This window comes from Urtica dioica, chromosome 12 (assembly GCF_054948205.1).
Source record: "Urtica dioica subsp. dioica isolate 48M chromosome 12, U.dioica_male_clone48M_v1_H2, whole genome shotgun sequence".
Classification (NCBI taxonomy): domain Eukaryota; kingdom Viridiplantae; phylum Streptophyta; class Magnoliopsida; order Rosales; family Urticaceae; genus Urtica; species Urtica dioica.
In genome coordinates this window covers 8539397-8558337 of record NC_142767.1, presented here as the reverse complement: position 1 = coordinate 8558337, position 18941 = coordinate 8539397, and the positions used below count along the sequence as shown (strand labels likewise).

General features: G+C 33.6%; 3 protein-coding genes across 5 annotated transcripts; 1 reads left to right on the top strand and 2 right to left on the bottom strand.

The window, feature by feature from the left end:
* Positions 1-659: 659 nt before the first annotated feature.
* On the bottom strand, positions 660-5128 carry LOC149378930 (GDSL esterase/lipase At5g03610-like). Its single transcript, XM_089603905.1, has 4 exons — positions 4966-5128; positions 3691-3983; positions 1578-1887; positions 660-1004 (listed from the first exon to the last, which is right to left on the bottom strand). Exons 1-4 carry the CDS (start codon positions 5126-5128, stop codon positions 802-804), a joined length of 969 nt encoding a protein of 322 aa, XP_089460031.1. The 3' UTR covers positions 660-801.
* A 4777-nt stretch (positions 5129-9905) lies between these two features.
* Positions 9906-13228, top strand: LOC149378929 (protein SUPPRESSOR OF K(+) TRANSPORT GROWTH DEFECT 1-like). Of its 3 annotated transcripts, none has more exons than XM_089602914.1 (9): positions 9906-10088; positions 10282-10807; positions 11212-11317; positions 11437-11635; positions 11770-11838; positions 11957-12031; positions 12461-12559; positions 12653-12808; positions 12974-13228. In XM_089602914.1, the coding sequence occupies exons 2-9, from the start codon at positions 10381-10383 to the stop codon at positions 13097-13099; spliced, it is 1257 nt and encodes a 418-aa protein (XP_089459040.1). In that variant the 5' UTR covers positions 9906-10088; positions 10282-10380; the 3' UTR covers positions 13100-13228. The 3 variants fall into 3 exon arrangements, with proteins under 3 accessions (XP_089459040.1, XP_089459041.1, XP_089459039.1); XM_089602913.1 differs by having other exon boundaries at positions 9910-10088; positions 10275-10807; XM_089602915.1 differs by lacking the exon at positions 12461-12559 and having other exon boundaries at positions 9909-10088; positions 10275-10807.
* Positions 13229-13361: 133 nt separating this feature from the next.
* On the bottom strand, positions 13362-15961 carry LOC149378928 (RNA-binding (RRM/RBD/RNP motifs) family protein). The gene is made up of 9 exons (XM_089602916.1): positions 15446-15961; positions 15278-15375; positions 14862-15102; positions 14671-14768; positions 14530-14595; positions 14059-14136; positions 13862-13930; positions 13637-13743; positions 13362-13571 (listed from the first exon to the last, which is right to left on the bottom strand). Exons 1-9 carry the CDS (start codon positions 15784-15786, stop codon positions 13482-13484), a joined length of 1188 nt encoding a protein of 395 aa, XP_089459042.1. The 5' UTR covers positions 15787-15961; the 3' UTR covers positions 13362-13481.
* Between the last annotated feature and the right edge of the window lie 2980 nt (positions 15962-18941).

The window sequence follows — 18941 nt, the reverse complement described above, 5'->3', positions numbered from 1 at the left end:
CCAGGCCCTATACCGTCGCTTTTTTTAAAGCGACGCCCAATCTTTATGTAGCGCCAAATCTGACGTGGCGCCACGTGGAGCGTCGCTTTCTCTAAATCGACGCTCTAGAGCAAGAGCGTCGGTCGATATAACGACGCTCGAAAAGCGACGCTAAATACCTATTGCGTCGCTTTTTGAGTGCCGTAAAAAGCCCTTTTTCTAGTAGTGATAGTGGATAGTGGAGATATTTTGCTTCCTTTTGCATTCCATGAAATCGCTCCTCCGGTTTTTAGGGAAAAAATAACTTTAAGTAGATTTTTTTTTAATCCACACATCCGACAAAATCTAAATATATATGTATAAATTTGAATATGCAACATTTTGCACAACGGTGTTTTAAAAACCGCTGTACATATGTAGAGTTCGCCACTATATAGTCATTTGTTTTATTAAAAAATCGGTTGTCCAATTTAATTTACGGTTTTCAAATTATTTTTACAATGAAAACGTTTACTTATTATTTTGGATGTTACATACCCAACTTATTTCTCAAATTTTTAATGTTTTCCACATTAATACATTAGATTTCGTAATTATATTTCATGTATTGACGTTTGTTTTGCTGTCATAATAACGATGTATGTATATCATCCATTAAGTTCCTTTTCATTTTTCCTTAGTTCCATAAATATTATAATTAGTTATACATATATGAATTCTTCAAAAATGATAATTCTTTTGTAGCATCAATCTACTTTCAATAATAAAAAATAAAAATAAAAAAGTCAAGCTCCTGTATGAAATAATGATTCAGACACTGTATTAATATAATAATTCGTGAAGAGAAGGTTGGAGTGCTGAGGAAACAAGACGCCAGCCATTTTGGGAAGGGTGAATTGTGTCCCAAAAGAAAGACAAGTCGCGATTTTGGCATACGCTGTATTCTTTTGTCCCACTTTTTCCGTCAACACTACCACATGAATTTCCCTCCTTCATTCCCACACAGCATGGTTTCATCGGATTCCCTGTGATACACAAGCAAATTTATATTCCGATCCACATTATTTCATATTTGAGATCCTAGGCACATATTATGAGACACCTAGTTTCAAAGCCCCGGGCTCTAAGCTTTTGTGATACGCGTAGTAGTATACTTACAAAGTTACAATGCTCTTTCCACTATCATTTGAGATAGAAAAAATGAAGTACGAGAGATCTAACAATTACGCAAATGTTCACACTAGTATATATTACCCTCTAAGGATATACTTCACAATCTAGTAATTTGAATTTCATGTTTTTCTTTTCGTTTTTCTTTTTGTTGTTGAAAAGTAGCTAAAATTTCATAATTATGCAAGAACTTGTCCAACTTGAACCAAAAAAAACCGTCGCGGTCAAACTTTAAAATATGAGCAACACACTCAAATGATTATAGTTTACAGTAAAATATGAAATTTTTGCTATCACTAAAGATGTTGTATCATATGTTATACTATCTTCTCTACTAATTAACATGTATTTTTGCTTCCCTTTATGGTGAAACGTTAGATTGATCTTTGGTCTTTTCCTTATCACTGCAAATAAGTGTGAGAAATTACCTGCAGTTTTGTGTTGAAGAGTAGCAAACGCCGACATGAACGCGCTGTAAAGATCTAAGACAATGATCTTGCATTTTTCACTCTGGTTTGTTAGATCTTTCAGGCTTTGCTTCAAGAGTCTGTTGTGGAAACCCGAGACCAAATTCAGTGCTTCGCTGCAATTTTGATGAGAAGAGGAGGCGGTGAATGGAGGCAGACATCCGAGAGGTTCTAAGGCCGTTACGCCTATTTTTTGGATTCCCAAGCTTTCGAGACGCTTTAGGTCAATAAGAAGCTGGCTCACAATCGATGAGGTCAAATTTACCAAATCCTGCACTTGGCCAAATCATCTTTAATTATGTCTAAGTTACAAAAGATAAAGTTAACCTTGATAAGTTTAATCAAAAGTAGACCACTATCATTATGAATGACACTATTTAATGATATGGAAAACCACAAAAAGTATTAATAAATAAATAAACCATTTTTTTATAAATCTATGCTGGCTTTAATTTAACACTGTACAAATCTATACTCTAATATTTTGCATATTAAAATTTAACCCTAATTGGATATAAATTATATCCTAATATTCATATTTCTTCAAAATTGTACACCTATTGGCTATTTTGCCACCGAAATATCATTTATACCCTAACGTTTCCAACTATTTAAAACTGATCTAGAATTGTTTCAAATTAGTATATGGCTTTAGCATGTCACCAGCGTTATAATGAATAAAATAGCAATATGATATTTCTCCTAGTAAAATTAGTGAGAGGTAGTAAAACTTTGTGTAAATTTGGAAATGACATGGTATAATATTTGCGCAATTAGTATGTAGTAATTTGTCTTTAAAAAAAATATGTAGTCATTTTTAACGTTATGTATAAAACATGTAAGAGGTAAGTTTATACACACACCAAAAAAAAAGGTTATATATGTATTTTTTTTTTGTCTTGTTGTTACATGTGTTATTGGCTTATTTTTGTTTACTGCCGGCTAGATTGGCAAGATGTTGGTTAATATGTTCCATGATATGTTGAGACATCTTGACCATTGTGCACATAATTGTATTTTTGCCAAGTTTCTTGTTTCGCCATAATGATTCGCAAAACACTTTCTACGTTACGTTGATTCTTAGTGTATGGGTAAAGTAACCCTAGATCGACTTCCAGATGTGTTGACTTTTATATAAGCCATACGCTTCATGTCTTAATTGTCTTGATGCATTCATCAAACATTTAGGGTTCTTAAACGTGCTCGACTGGCGGACTGAGAAACTAAAGATCTGAGTGTTAGAGAGTTGTTGGGTTTTGTGATTTCATGATTGAAGGTTTCACGAGTGTCGACATCGAAGGTGACCAAACATCGAGAGAGTGTTCAAAAGTGGAATTGAGAGGGCTCTCAAATTAAGGGGAGCTTGATTTGAAATTCACAGGTAGTAACAGAAAAAGGGCATTGAGACCGGGGTTGTTCATATAAGTTCATTGTTGTACTATTGACTACTTATTGATATAGTGAATATCCTCTCCACTGACATGAGAGCCCCCCAAAATAGGTGATGTTGCACCGAATTGAGTTACCATTCTTTGTGTCATTTATGTTTATGCACTGTCTTTTACTATTCGTACTTGCATCAGAACAGATTGTCGCATACCTATTGACTCTACATTGTGTGTAACATCTTGTCGCTGACTGAACATAATATCAGATCCATTAGATATATAGTCTCCATGAAACAAAATGGATTTCTCCATTTAGCCAACTTTTTGTAATTTTTTAGTAAATAGCCACAAAAAATTATTTATAAGACCAAATTGACGTAAAGACCTGGAAAACCTTTAAAATTGATCAAATTTACAAGATGCCATGTCACCGAATTTTTTATTTACTTTAAATTTTAAAAAAAATTGGTTAATTAGTATATTTTCTAATTTTGGTGGTTTAGTTAATTAGTTAATTATTTGTTTTTTTCTTGTACTTTACCATAAATACATAAAAATTTTATAATTATTTACGTACGTGCATATAATTATTAAATGAATTGATCATCAAACATAGACGAAATCGTAGATGTTAGTTTAACCAACTCACCTTTTTTTTTTTTTTTGCTAGCATTTAACCAACTCACCTTCTTCACGTCGACTTCACTTCCTTTCTTGGCAAGAAAAGTGGCATAATCATTCCCAGCAAGTGAGACTAGGGCTACGGAGGAATTAAAATCTCGGTGGGTGTAATTGTAAATCTTTTGTTGAACTAGGGCTTCAAAGAAATTGATCTGGACAGACATGTTTGGTTCATGTTCCATTGTGTTGAACACACCAGTTCCTCCAAATGCAAAGTTCATCCCGCGATCAAGCTCTGATTTCGCTGCATCTTCCCTCAGTTTGTACGGTACTGGTGATTCTTGGCCCATGAAAGACGCTACATATTTGAAAAACAGAAAAAAAAATTAAAAAAGATAAAAAATTAAAAAATTAAAAAAAAAATTATCATCCATACGTAAGGACTGCAAATTTTATTAGGTTATTACTTATTAAATTTTAAATCTATTTATCGCCAGTAATTGAAATCTGAAGCCCATTTTTTTTTTATAAGCAGTAATATTGATGCATGCATGTGGTGTATAAATTTTAGCAAATAATAAATTATATTTAACTAAACATTAGCTATTTAGCAAATCATAAATTTTTTATGTGCATAGTTGCTTATAAATTTCTAAATTTTGTAATAATACATCAATGCGCTAAGCGTTCCGTAGATGAACAAAGTAATTATAAGATTAAATTTTTTTACGATTATTGTAATCAATTTATGATTTTCAAATAAATTAATCTTACACTCATTTTTTAAAACCTAGTTAGTGCACATTTTGACTGTTTCACTAATTTTAGACAAACATTGACTATTTCGAAAATCAATTACTTTAATTTGATATTTAGCTAAATTACCTAAAAAGAAAAATTATTTCTTCAAGATTTAGGCATCGAAAGCTAAACATGTAATAATAATAATAATAATAATAATAGTTTGCACGGATCCAAGCCCAACAAAATGTAGATTGAATTTGTAAAACCCTTGAGAAATCCACACATTAGAAAAATAAAATGACTTCGTAATTAACCAGGTTTATAAGATAAAGAGTAGTTGTTAATGTCATATTGCCAATAACGAATAAGTCTTAAGATGGAACTCGTGATAATTATGATGGTACATATAGAACTTGTACAAAAAGGATGTCATCTAATAGAGGATGACTGAGCAAAAAGAACCACAATCTTATTCATAAGATACCATTTTCTTGCTAATTTAGTTTTTGAGATGCAAAAGCTTTAGAGAGATTATTCAAGTGGTGCATTTATCGCATTGTATTGAGTAGTACTAGTACATGCATAGACGGACGTACCAACGAAATCGGTGAGAACACGGCCGTCAGAGAAGCGGCCGGTGGGTTTTCCGGGAAAAGAGATTCCGTACGGATCTTTCCATGACACAGCCGTGGGTCTCTTGCTGTTCCCAGTGTCAGCGTACGAGTCCCCAAATACAAATAGTTTCTTCACACCTGCCATGATCAATAATAACACTACTATATACATGCATGCATAATAAAGAGTGATACACCATATTTAAAGAGTATTTATGCATCGAGTAAATATATATACCCGTAGAAGTATGAGCGTTGGTAATGAGAGTCAAGAACAGGCACATAATAAACATCATCGTTTTATTTTTTATCGATATTTATTACAGAAGAAGATAGATATAGAGAGAGAGAGAGAGATTGGAATCTATGTTATAAAGAGTATACTGAAGCGGCAACTCGGACATATTGAAAGTTAAATTCTACGAAAGTTTGGTAGGATCATGTAATTGTTGTTCAACCATCAAATGGTGAAAGCTGTTTCAGTCAAACCTTCTGGTGAACTATAATAATAATAAAATAAAATATAAAAAAGAAAACAATTCATCGAATACTATCAGACTATGGGAACTCACCGACCGTCTTTCAAGTTTGAAATACACGCTTTTTTCTATTCTGTTACGGTATATTATCATAAATTTATTATTGAATACAAACCATATTGCAACAAACTCATTAATTAATGTTGCAATCAGGGACAAAGATGTATTATAAGGGGTTAATATGCACAAAAAAATTAGGGGGACATACAAGCTTTTTCTATTCTATTACACTATATTTTATCATAAATTTATTATTAAATACAAACCATTGCAACAAACTCATTAATGTTGCAGTCAGGGACAAAGATAAATTAGAAGGGGCAAATATGCACAAAAAATTTAGGGGGCAAAATTTGTAAATCTTAATATAAAATAAGAGAACAAACAATAAACAGTAATCTTATATCTCAAAAATTAATTTTCATCATAATTTAAGTAAGTTTTTCAAGTAACCTATATATTAATAAATAAAAGTTACTAACACATCATTATGTTTTTAAGGGGAGTTTTTTTTTTTTTTTTTTGAGGTGCTGACCTACTTTCATCTGATCATTAAGTATTTATTTTAACCTTCAAATATTGAAGAAAAAAAATTAAACATGGTATAGTCATTTATAAAATCATAAATGTAAGGGTAAACTTGGAGTTTTAAAAACGTACGTGCAAAACTAAAACTTTGCCTAAACCCAATGGGTGATTTAGTGATTTGTTTTTTCTATTATAAACTCGTAAGTTATCTAAATTTAAATTTACATGGGTATCCTATTTTCTTATACAATTTTTCGCACTGGTGACCCGTAAACTTTTCGGGTTGTGGCAAATTGCCCTTTAAAGTTTAACTCAGCTTTGTGCGAGTATTTTTGTAATTTGAATATATTAGGATAGCAATCTAAACTCTCGTTGAAAGATCCGGCATCGTCATGTTAGTCTCCTTCACCCACCGCATCGTATACCGTAGATACATCTATGGAGCATTTTTTTGCCTATCGACGAGGCAAACTTATATTTGGAGCAACAAAGTTCGGCGTTGAATTTTTGGGGTCTCATTTGACTCATAGGTAATGTGGGACCGACGAGTGTTGGTTGGCTCGCAAGTCGCAACGCTTACTATACGAGAGCATGAGAGAAAAAGACGAAAAAAAAACTACATTAAAAAAATACAGTTTTAAATAGCTTAATGCTTTGTCCTACATAAAAAAAATAGAAGTTATGCTAGAATTTTAACATAAAATCCAAATAGGCCATATGCTTAGATCGATCTCAAAATTATATTTGTATTTTAATAAGTAGATTAATCCATTAAATACCCTAAAAAAACTACGTCATGTGACGTTACATATTGAACCTTGGTAAATTAATTATAGTACACAACTGTTGAAGTTAGGTTGCGTATGAGTGATGCTATCTGATACTACTCACGATTTTTAACTATCCATACACTGCTGTACAATTTTAAACAGTGTTTAGGCTTTTTATTAGACAATCATGAGTCGTGTGAATCGGGACAAAAATCTTTACCGTATATCGTATAGTTCTTGGGGTGCCTTTTGATACCATATCACTCTCTCGAAGAAGATCTTTCATATATTTCCAAGAGTCTTATTTTAATACCGGACACTCACAGATGACGTCCATACTCAATTGTTTAAGTAAGACCGGCATTATTAGCTAGTAGAATTCTGATGGTTTGTGTTTAATCCAATATTATATACTAGTTGCCACGAAAGAGATTTCGAAAGAATTTTATTTTAATAGCGCATGTTAGCATGACATGCCACTCCATTGAAAATAACACTAGGTGTAATTTATCAACTTGGTTCTAATTGACAATTTCAGCCCTAGATTAATGATTCATACACTCTTAATTTTCTATTATATTCTATTTTGTATATTTTACACATTGCGGTAAAAGGCATCTTCGACGCTCTCTAAAATAGAGTTTAATTATATATAATCCAACTATATTCCTCACTCTAATATAAAGTAAATGAATAGTAAAACTTCAAATATAAAACTTTATTATTACAATATTTTATAATATATAGCTAGCATTTTATACTATTAAATTAGCTTTATTAATTCTAAAATTATTATTCTAGAACAAAATAATTTTCATTCTATTAAGATTATTTTCGTTCATTCTAATTAAAATTTGTGGTATGAAAATTAATTTTCTAATGCTTGTTAACTTGTATGTGCAATATGTTTTTTGTTTGAATATATATTGTACTTTTAATGGTATTAATTTTTATGATTTATGTACCTAGCTAATGTTTAAGTAAGTCCCAAATATTAAATGATTTTTCTCTTCTGGTAAGTTTATTTAATAAAAAATAATAGCACATCATTCATTGAATTATATTCAAATGTTGCATAGTACTATGCATTTTAAAATCAATCAACCACATCTTCCTTTTAATTATCTAGTGATTGTTAAATTAGTGTTTTTTCATTCATTGTTATATATATTTTGTACTTTGATTGACCCGACCCTCTTGTTTCTTTCCCACATTTTCATCAATATTAAAGTAGAAACTATCACACTCCAAACCAACTCAGAATAAGAAAAATTCAAAGATTGAAATGCCGATTTAAAAAAAAAAAAAAAAAAAAATTGCACCAAATCCTGTTTTTCTATACTCACATATCCGACGGAAGACAATTTTTCAAGTAAATTGCACCAAAACATTTCATCATTTGTTTTCAAATTTATAATATAGTATATGAACAGTAGTTCTCAAACATGCTAAATAGCATAGTTTTTAGTAATGATTTATGTATTTCAAGTTTAAATTTTATTTCTATATATTATTATAGTTCGTAAATATATTTTAAGGACAAAAATGTTATAAAATCATTCATTTGTGCTCAAAATACAAATTAGAGACTAAGATGCCACAACCATAAAATTGTAAACTTCCAAGGGATATTGAGGAGAAAAAAAAAGGTAATTTGGAAAAGTATTTGTTGAAGGTGAGAATATTGGGTTTCTAAAGGGTTAAGAGTGTAAATTTGAAAACTATGTGCATTTTGACAAAAATGCCTTGACATATAGATTTCCATTTATTATGCTCTAAATCACAAATTGTCTCTTTTCATTTCTCTCTTTCTCTCTCACGTCCGAGCCCATCCTACCGCGTCCTTCACCTACGGCCGTCACCATCACGTCCGAGCGCATGCATGAACTCTCGCAATTTTCAATCTCGCATGCTCTCCTTTGACCATCGTCATCTCTCAAGTAAGTGTTTTTTTTCATAAATCTCGAGCTTAATGGTTCAGGTTAAACGTTTTGAGTTTTGTATGATTTTTGTTTGTTTTTGTTGAACTCGTATGAATTAGTTTATTATTTTAGTCATAATATAAGTGTATTGAGTGATTTAGGTTGAAAATTAAGTTTCATTCTTGTTTTGGTTCAAATTTTGTGAATGTATATTTGTATTTGGGTGAATTTCGTGTTTAGGTCTGTTCGTGAATGGATATTTTTTTTAGTTTTTGGCTTATTTGAAAATATGTATGTAAATTGGCTGGATATGTATGAAAGTTTTTGGGAAATTGCTGAAACCAGGATATATTCTCGCCATTATATAACTGAAATCCAAGGTACATTTCACCGCACCCAATCATAAGGCGTTGCAAGGTATTTTGCAATGCAGCACACCGCAAGGCACTGCGGGCCACCGCATGACATCACATTAGATCGTAAGGTGATGTTGGCCACTGCAATAAACCGCAGGGCGCAACAAGCGATTGCAGGACACTTCAGGACACAACAGCCCACCGCAGTGCACCGCATGCCAAATTAAAACCCAATTTTCAAGTGTTCATCAAATTTTCAAAAATCAGTTCAAAAGTAATTAAAACTTCTCTCGTGCATCACAAAACTGTTCAAAATATTGATTAAATGTAATATAAAAGAAGTTCAACAAATTTACCTTTTTTTAATTTGAATCTTCACGTGATCTAGATGCAGCAAAGACGATGGCCCATACGAGAGACGAGCTATGCGGATTACAAAATTGTCGAGAACATACGTTTGAATAGAGTTTGAATTTTGAAGTTTTGAATTTTTAGAAACGAGATGGAAACGAGACATACTTTAACATAATAATGGAAAGAGATAACTTTTTTAAGGATTTGTAAGTGTGTCAAGGACATTTTTGTCTGATATGTGTGTCAAGGACATTTTTGTCAAAATGTATGTGTGTCAATGACATTTTTGTCTGATATATGTGTCAATGACATTTTTATCAAAATTTACATAATTTCCAAATTAAAACCTTCTACTCTTTAGAAACTTAAATATTCCCACCTTCAACACATACTTTCCCAAATATCCCAAAAAAATGCCTATATTTAGAATACTTAAATGCATTCTTACATAAAATTAATGAAATTTTTAATTTTCAATGTCGTGGTGATTCTTTTACTAAGTTGGCTCCAACGTCACTTCTGCTCATAGAAACCAGAAACCTCTCGCTTTCTTCAGAAGCACCAGAAATATTCAAAGCCAAGCCGTTCTCTGGTTTTCACCTCCTCTGACTCTCCATCTTCGATCTCCAACCGAAGGTCTGTATTTGTGTTTGAGATTTCTGTTGCTTAATCTTTGACGAGATCGATATCCGAATACATCAGGATTAGCTGTTCTTATATTTTATTTCTCTCCTAAAAGCAACCCTATATATATATATATATATATATATATATATATATATATATATATGGGTTTCTAAAACTCGTATCTTTTCTATAAAGTTCTCAGGTTATACTATACACGGAACCCCAGATAGCTCAAGCAAGTGCATAAATTGCGTGCCTTTCATTGGGTTTGTTCATTTCATGCCATTCTCACTATAAAAAGATGTATACTAACTTAAAGGAACAAGCAATAGATTACGCTAAAAGAGCAGTTAAAGAGGATAATGAAGGAAACTACAGCAAAGCATTCGAACTTTATATGCACTCGTTAGAGTACTTCAGAACCCACTTGAAGTACGAGAGGAACCCGAAGATTAAGGAAGCAATAACCCAGAAGTTCGGCGAGTACTTGAGGAGAGCGGAGGAGCTCAGGGCTGAGCTTGACAGCGGACGATCCGGGCCCAATAGGACGGGGCCGAATAATGGCGGGGAAGACGCGGAGCAAGCGAAGCTCAGGGCCGGGCTTGATTCTGTGATAATGAGGGAAAAGCCGAACGTGAAATGGAGTGATGTGGCGGGGCTTGAGAGCGCCAAGCAGGCTTTGCAAGAGGCTGTTATATTGCCCGTTAAGTTCCCACAGTTTTTCACAGGTTAGTTCTAATGGGTTTCTCTTTAGCTTTGTTTTCCTGCTCTACTGAGATAGAGTCCGCTTATGAATGCTCTCGGGTTTGCTCATTTTAGTTTGTGGTCGTAGAGTTTGCATTAGCTCATTTAGGCAACTTCCTGCCCTATGGTCTACTTGGCCAGATTTATACTTTTATTGAGATTATGGATATGTCACCGAAACGTAACAATAAGCTTTATTTTTTGGTGTTCAAACGATAATTTTTTTTTTTTTTTTGCTCAAGAGAAACGATAATATGTTAAAAGCGACGTTTCAGTTTTTCTAATAGTCCCAGATTACTGTCTCTGTTATGAATAATATGCACAAATATTGACATCGTACTCAAAAAGTCTGTTTAGCTTTTTGATGTAGCTGTATTTATTTGGTTAGGAAAGAGACGGCCATGGAGGGCATTTCTGTTATATGGTCCACCTGGAACAGGGAAGTCTTATTTGGCAAAGGCTGTTGCGACTGAAGCTGATTCAACCTTCTTCAGGTATTGTTGTTATTTTTCTCTCGTATCTGTTTGAACATCCAAAATGTTCGTGTGTAGTTTTACCTTTCTGTCCACACATGACTGTCTGGTAAACTGACAAGCACTATGTTATGCTGCAGTGTGTCTTCGTCGGATCTTGTTTCGAAATGGATGGGGGAGAGTGAAAAGCTAGTTTCTAATCTTTTCCAAATGGCTCGTGATAACGCTCCTTCTATAATATTTATTGATGAAATAGATTCCTTGACTGGCCAACGCGGTGAAGGCAATGAGAGTGAAGCATCTCGTCGAATCAAGACCGAACTTCTCGTGCAGATGCAGGTATAAATAGTTGATGATCCCTTATTCCTCTTCTTGGAACTATGTACATATATAATATCATAAAATATAATAAGTTGGTAAAAATGACCCTTGTTTTACTTTATTACAATGATTCCACTGTTTCTGCATCTCAGGGTGTTGGGAGTGACGATCATAAAGTTCTGATTCTTGCAGCCACAAACACTCCGTATTCTCTCGATCAGGTGAGGTGATCTAACCCCTTCTGATCTTGTTGATCGGTGATTTCTTGATGCAGAAAGAAGTTTGTTGATTATCTTGGTTTGAGGTTTAGGCTAATGCAAATGCAAAGTGCATATGCAGGCCATTCGCCGGCGTTTTGATAAGCGGATTTACATCCCACTACCAGATGTCAAGGCAAGGCAACATATGTTCAAGGTAACAATCTATTCATTCTGGGAAAAAAAAAATATCTATGGGTATTTTTGGTACCTGAAATATCAGAGGAAAAGCAATGAGAATCCGTTTGTATCTTCCTTGTGTTGTTTGGATTGTGGAAAATTTAAGGTAGAGTGTATAAGTGAAATTGAGATTTCATGGTAAAAATCTATAATAGTAATAAAAAAAATAGTAAATGTAGGGAATTGAAGGATTCCATTCTCTTTCCCTCAAAATTTCCTTAATTTGCAAGCACAATGCAGAATTTTGATTTTCCTCATATCCTCATTCAAGTTTTAATTTTCAGTCGTAAAATCTGGTTTCCAAAACATAGCCTAAGATATCAGAGTGGTACAACCAATATCTTTTCAAATCATCAAGCAAGTTATACTTTTCAGTTGTGAGTAAATTTATGGTTTCTTGGTTCAGGTACATCTTGGAGATACTCCTCATAAACTATCTGAAACTCATTTCGAGTATTTGGCACAAAACACCGAAGGATTCTCTGGTTCAGACATTGCTGTCTGTGTGAGTTGTGGTCTAGATGCCTTAATTTGACTAGTATGGATATTACTTGTTATGACGTTTGACTGGTATTTATTAGTCTTCCTTTTTTTCCAGGTCAAGGATGTGCTATTTGAGCCTGTGCGTAAAATAAAAAACGCAGAATTCTTTAGAAAGAGGTCTAATGGAAATTGGGTACCTTGCAAACCTACTAAACAAGGAGCTATTAAGATAACACTGAATGAGCTTGATAAGCAAGGTCATGGTCCTCAGGTATTTGATTACATGGATTCTTTTATTACAGAAACAAGTTCACTGAATAAACTTTCGTATAATATCCTGGAAAATATGTTAAATGTGGATTATTTCATGGTATAACTAAGAAAGTAACATATATGTCACATATTGCGATGTGCGATAAATAAATTGTGAGCTCAGGTCATGCCACGGAGCATAAAACGCGGAGATTTTGTGAAGGTACTTTCAAGACAAAAGCCAACTGTGAGCAAAGCGGATCTCGAAGTTCACGAAAGATTTACAAATGAGTTCGGCGAAGAAGGTTGATTTTTGCTCGCTTATGCATTGTTATAGAAACTGTGGATGAGTAGGGCATTACATCCTAAGCGACCTTCAAATCTGTATGTTCACTTCAGGAAATCTTTATAATGCAAATCCTAGTTTGTTTTCAATTCACTTCAATCTTGTAATGGGAAGAGCAAAGGGTGTCCTGAAATTCTGTACAGTGCTCAACAATGATTGGTAATTATAGTGAAGACACTATTTAGCAGCCGTTTTGTTAACCTTGATATTACATCAGTAACAGAATTGTGGTCGAATGACAAGCTACTCTGTTTGTATTTATAAAAAAAAAGGGCTGGAGGACCAGAAATTGTATTTTTAGCCACAGATAAACTTGACATGATTAGCCCTAATATAGGATTTCTAGTCAAGAGTATCTAACTCGGGCGCTCATGTCTCTGGGAGGATTTCTCTTTGGCTTTGCAGCATCAACCACTATCATCCAACCATTGATGATCTGTGGAAATAATGTCGATTAATCCAAGCACTGAAAAAGCTTTATAATGCGTCAGTCAAGTTTACCTTTCCGTTCATTTCTTTACGAGCTTCACTGGCAGCCTCCTCGGTGGTATATTCTATGAAAGCATAGCCTTTTGATCGTTTTGAAATCTTGTCCATGATTATTCTAACTGTTCCAGGAAAAGCAAGTTGTCGGGTGAGATGCAATGTGTTTCGAAAGACAAGGGAATATAAGAGAGAGAGAGAGAGAGAGAGAGAGAGAGAGAGAGAGAGAGAGAGAGAGCATACCTTCGACAAGCTCGCCAAAACCTTCAAAGGCAGTACGCAAGGTTTTCTCGGATGTGTAGAACGACAAACCTGTTGCGGAAAATTGATTGTCAAATAAATTCTCAAAGTAATTGTTAACTTCATAAATATTGTCCGCATCAAAACCATGATTTAACGTTTCAAAACGCAACGGAAGTAAAATTGAAGTTGCAACAAACCTGTAACAAATAGTTTTTTGGTTTTTAGAGGGGCTTCATTTGCTCCTGAAGAATTTATTGAACTTTGCACATTACTACCTAAAAAACATGAGTGAACAAAACAAAAATATATTAGGATTTACAACATACAAGAAAAGAGTGGCAGCAAGTTGTAAGCAATAAACAGAAATGAATAGTCTGGGAAAGTTATAATTTATAGTTTACTTCAAACAAAAACATGTCTTTGTTTCATAAGAAACCGAGTCTAGTAAACTCAGCATGGTCTGCAACAATCTACTTTTCTTTAGCCGAATAAATGTAAAATGCATTACTGAAATCACCAACTTCAAGACACAAACAAATATATATATATATATATAAAAAAAAAAAAAAAAAAAAAAAAAACAGAAGCCAAACTAGAGAAGTATGTTTAACATTTTTTATAACACTAGACAAGATAATAACAAGGGATCGATTGCTTTCTCGCCTTACCTCCATAATCTTTATACTCGGATTCAAAATTTTCATCCGGCTGGACACACAGAACACCGGGAACGCCTACAAATTATCATAATTTTACTTATCACTGTTGTTGTTAAAAGACAGAAACCACACGACGGAAATGAAACTAACCCGCCAATTCCCTCGCACAATCCTCGTCAAGCTCACAGCAAAACCCGAAGTTAGACTGCCAAGAAACGTGGTATATGCACATTTGAGCGTCCTTTTCACTACACAAGTTACATACCAATCTCGAGGTAAGTAAAGAGAACAAAATAGATTAAGAAAGAACCGAAAAAATCCATTTGCCTTCAAATACTAACTTCCCCAAAGCCTTGGCTAGTGTCTGGGCATAATGATCAACCATCTGTGCCTTTGAAACAACCCCAATTCCCGGCTTGTCCATCAAAACGAGCCAGTGTTTCGTAGTCCCTAATGGGAACAAAAATCTAGGTCCAGATTCTTGACCAGATTTATATCGTGGCTCAACACTCGTTGGATCATAATTCTTTGTCGCCGACTGAAAATCTGGGTCGAGCCTAACCGATAAGACCCCAGGTAAACCTACCAAAAAAAAGGTACAAATAAAAACTTCAATATGATATCAAGTATTAAACTATGAACATTTAGAATAAACTCTCAAGGTAAAACTATCCCATTTCATGTCATTCATGTTTAGTATTTGATAAAAGCTTCAAAGAGAAAACATAGAAAAAGAAGATAAGGTAACATAACATACGAGAGAGCTGAAGAGAAACGTGTTCATCAATATCACAGCAAAACCCAAAGTGGGTCCCCAAAGAAGCGTCGTAAATACACATCTGAGCCTCCTTTTCACTGCAACACTCAAAACCCACAATTCAGTCAACAACAGCACTACCAAATATAGAATCTTGGTGGGACCCACCTGCCCAGAACTGTCTCGAGCGTCTTGACGTAGTAATCTACGACCTCCTCTCTCGAACCGAGACTCTGTTTCGGAGGAGCCTCCATCAAAACTATCCAGTGACGCTTTTCCGACGAAGAACTCGTCGAAGTCGCTGTTGATGACGTGGCGGGAGAGACACAGTGAGTGAGAGAATAATAAGAAGAAGAAGAGAGATTTAATGGACTGTTTTTGTTCGTGGAAATGGGAAACTGGAGGATTGAGGTGGGAATTCGAAGAAGTTGGGTTTTGGATTTTTGAAGTTTGGAAGAGGACATGTGTTTGGCTGTGATTACGGAGGTCGAGTTGGTGAGAGCTTCCATGATTATAGGTAGCTAAGCTAACTCTCTATGGTTTCATGGAGGACTTGCCTCTCTTTCTAAATCCTATCTCCCGCCTCACGCTCAATCTCTTCACAAAGTCTGCTCAAATCTGCTCGTGTTTTCTCTTTTTCATTTTTTTTTCTTTCATGTCAGAAATTTGGTAAATACTAAAATATGCGTCATAAAATCACAAAATTGGGTTTATTATAGATTTTTGTAACACGGGTTAATTATAATGGGAATGTGTCAAATTTTGGATAAAACTTACATTAATGTGTGTATTTTTTATTTTTATTAGGAAAAATTTCATTGAAAGCGTAGCAATTTTGTTTGCAAATTTCTGTTGATGTGGTCATGATTCGTAGCCTTCAAAGATATTTTTGTCCAAAAACTAAAGACGTATGTATAAACTTATTTTTTTTCGGGTGAAGCGGCTATATAGTCAAATAGAACTTAAGGGGTTGTTTGGTAGTTAACTCAAAAAGTTTTTGTTTTCTATTTCCTAATTTTTGTAGTTGTACTGAAAAATTATTTTTCAGTTGTTTTCAAAAAACTGTTTGGTACAGTTTTCATTTTTGTTTTTGAGAAAGTGAAAAAACTGAAAAAAAAAATGTTTGGTATAGTTTTCATTTTTGTTTTTGAAAGAATGAAAAGAGAAGATGAGAAGAATGAGGAGAGAAGAGAAGAATTTTTTTTCCAAAAACACCTTTTATTTGTTTTCAGTTTTCTTTACCTTTTTTACAAAACAACTTCAAAATTTTTTAAATTTTTTTTTCCGAAAACACCTTACCAAACACATTTTCCAGTTTTGTTTCCTATTTTCACTTCTTGAAAACTCAAAAACAGTTTTTGAATTGATAACCAAACATACCTTAAGCTTTTGCAAAATAGCCATAGTTTGTCAACTATAAGCAAACTAGCCAACTTAATCTAGGTTGGATTAAATTTAATCTCAACGAACTATAAAGACAGAATGTAAGGTTTATGATGGCTGGATTAAAATTAATCGAGGCATGATTAAATTTAATGACAATTTGGAAATCCAACAGATCTGAAGCAGAACCGAAACGAGGATCTGAAGCAGAACCGAAACATCTCTTTCTTCGGCGACGCGATTCTTGCGTCCTCGATGCTCGCGATGTTCCCGATCGCTCCGACGGCGGCGGCGGAACCGGATCGCCTTCAGGGCGCGCAACCGGCAGCGGCGGCTCTACACCAACGGCGGGGGCGGGGCCTACTGGAGCCACGTGGCGTTCCAGCACCCGGCGAGCTTCGACACGTTGGCGATGGACCCGGCGACGAAGCGCGAGATCGTGGAGGACCTCGAGGCGTTCAACGGGGCGGAGGAGTTCTACAGCCGCACGGGGCGGGCGTGGAAGCGCGGGTACCCTAAGTCTAATTTAATCCTGGATTAAAGTTTTTGAGAGATGGCTATTTTACCAAACAAATGAAACTATGGCTATTTTGCAAAAGTAATAATTTGAGATTTGCTAGTTCATACCATTTTTCCTTTTTTTTTTATAGTCAATTTTGTGTTTTATGATTTATCACACATATTTTACCAGATGATACTCTAGTTAACTATAATAATTCTAGTTAACTTTAATAATTTTAATGATCATTTAATATTTACGATAATAGTTAATAACTTTAATGCTCATTGTAAATAATATTTACGATAATAGTTAGTAATATTAAATTTTTTCCATTAATTTAAAATTTGTTAACTCAATCTTAGCTATAGATTTTATTAATGGTATAATTAATTTTCAAGTTCTTGTCCAATTAATCAAACGATAAATAATATTAACATTAATAGTTAGTATTTTAATTGTCACAATAAATATAATTAGCCTTCATAGTTTATTTTCTCTGCCACCATTTACTCTCTAGATTCCTAATCTTCACCGATCTTCACTTATCTAGAACACACATTGAAGTTAGATTTCTAGGAAGAGGGCGTCGAGATGGAATCCATATCGTTCATTTTTTTTTTTTTGCTTAAATACTAACCAATGTTGTTTGAATAGGTAAGCAGCACAAAATTTTTGCATTTCTGATGCACCTGAGGATGCTCGAGACGTTGCTATCTCTGGTCAACGAGTTTTCTCTATTCTCGAACATGGGTTGGGGTCAGAAAGGTTGGAGGTGGTGGTAGCAGTGTTAACAGAGCTGTTAAGAGTTAGTCTGTATTCATTTGGGCTTTGAATTTAAATCATAATCCTTATGTTTTTCTATTATTTTAATCATTTTAACTTCCTAGTTATCAAATTATAGTCCATATATATTTAACTTGTATCTTTTGTATCCAATCATGCTAACAATTTTATACATATTATATAAATTTAAAATAATTATGTGACTCTCCAATAAATACAAAGTAATATTTTTAAAAAAATAAAGACACATTACATATAGCATTTAAATTACTTTGTAATGTATTATGCGCTAGCAATTTATTTTTTTAAGTCTTAATTTTTATATATGCTATATACTTTAATGAATTTTGATCAATGTTCATACCAAATTAGAATAATATAAAATGATTTTGTGATAAATTAATATAACTACATGTAAAATATTAAAATACATTAAGTTTGGGGTCATTTTGTAATTAATTAAATTATTTTTATATGATTATAATCTCACTCCAAAATGGAGTGGAATGAATAGAGAAACTCCTTATTTGGAGTTTCTCTATTCACCCGCTCCATAATGGAGTGAAAAATGAGGTTGAGTTAGAGCAAATCTAACCTCATTTTGTCACCTCCCGCTCCATAATAGAGTGGGTTGGAGATGCTCTAATTTTTATATTTTGTACAAACATCTTTCTATTCAATAACTATATCCATTAGAATAATATATTTTTCTAAAAGATAACAATGAAAATAATATATAATAGTAAAGAAAATAGTGATAATATATAAATGATGGTACAGTTCTTTACATTCTATGTGTATAAAGAGGTAAATGCAATATTAATTATTCCATTTTACAAAACTCTTGATTAATCAATAGAAATTCAAACTAAGACTTCCAAAAATCTGTAGAAAAAATTTGACAAGTGGCTTTAATTTGTATTCAGATATGCTAATTTTCCCGTTTTGAAAGAGGAGATTTAATTTAGCTTCTTTCACACCAAGGGAATGAATAGG

Excerpts from the sequence above, each read along its gene's own strand:
- LOC149378930 (XM_089603905.1), bottom strand. The coding sequence starts at position 5,128 with ATGGCAGGTGTGAAGAAACTATTTGTATTTGGGGACTCGTACGCTGAC. Across the intron at positions 1,888-3,690 it reads GTGAAGTCGACGTGAAGAAG|GATTTGGTAAATTTGACCTC; the intron begins GTGAGTTGGTTA and ends GGCCAAGTGCAG. Across the intron at positions 1,005-1,577 it reads TCTTCAACACAAAACTGCAG|GGAATCCGATGAAACCATGC; the intron begins GTAATTTCTCAC and ends TGTGTATCACAG.
- LOC149378929 (XM_089602914.1), top strand. The coding sequence starts at position 10,381 with ATGTATACTAACTTAAAGGAACAAGCAATAGATTACGCTAAAAGAGCA. Across the intron at positions 11,636-11,769 it reads AACTTCTCGTGCAGATGCAG|GGTGTTGGGAGTGACGATCA; the intron begins GTATAAATAGTT and ends TCTGCATCTCAG. Across the intron at positions 12,560-12,652 it reads GTTCAGACATTGCTGTCTGT|GTCAAGGATGTGCTATTTGA; the intron begins GTGAGTTGTGGT and ends CTTTTTTTCCAG.
- LOC149378928 (XM_089602916.1), bottom strand. The coding sequence starts at position 15,786 with ATGGAAGCTCTCACCAACTCGACCTCCGTAATCACAGCCAAACACATG. Across the intron at positions 14,137-14,529 it reads CGAGTATAAAGATTATGGAG|GTAGTAATGTGCAAAGTTCA; the intron begins GTAAGGCGAGAA and ends CATGTTTTTTAG. Across the intron at positions 13,572-13,636 it reads GTAAAGAAATGAACGGAAAG|ATCATCAATGGTTGGATGAT; the intron begins GTAAACTTGACT and ends TTATTTCCACAG.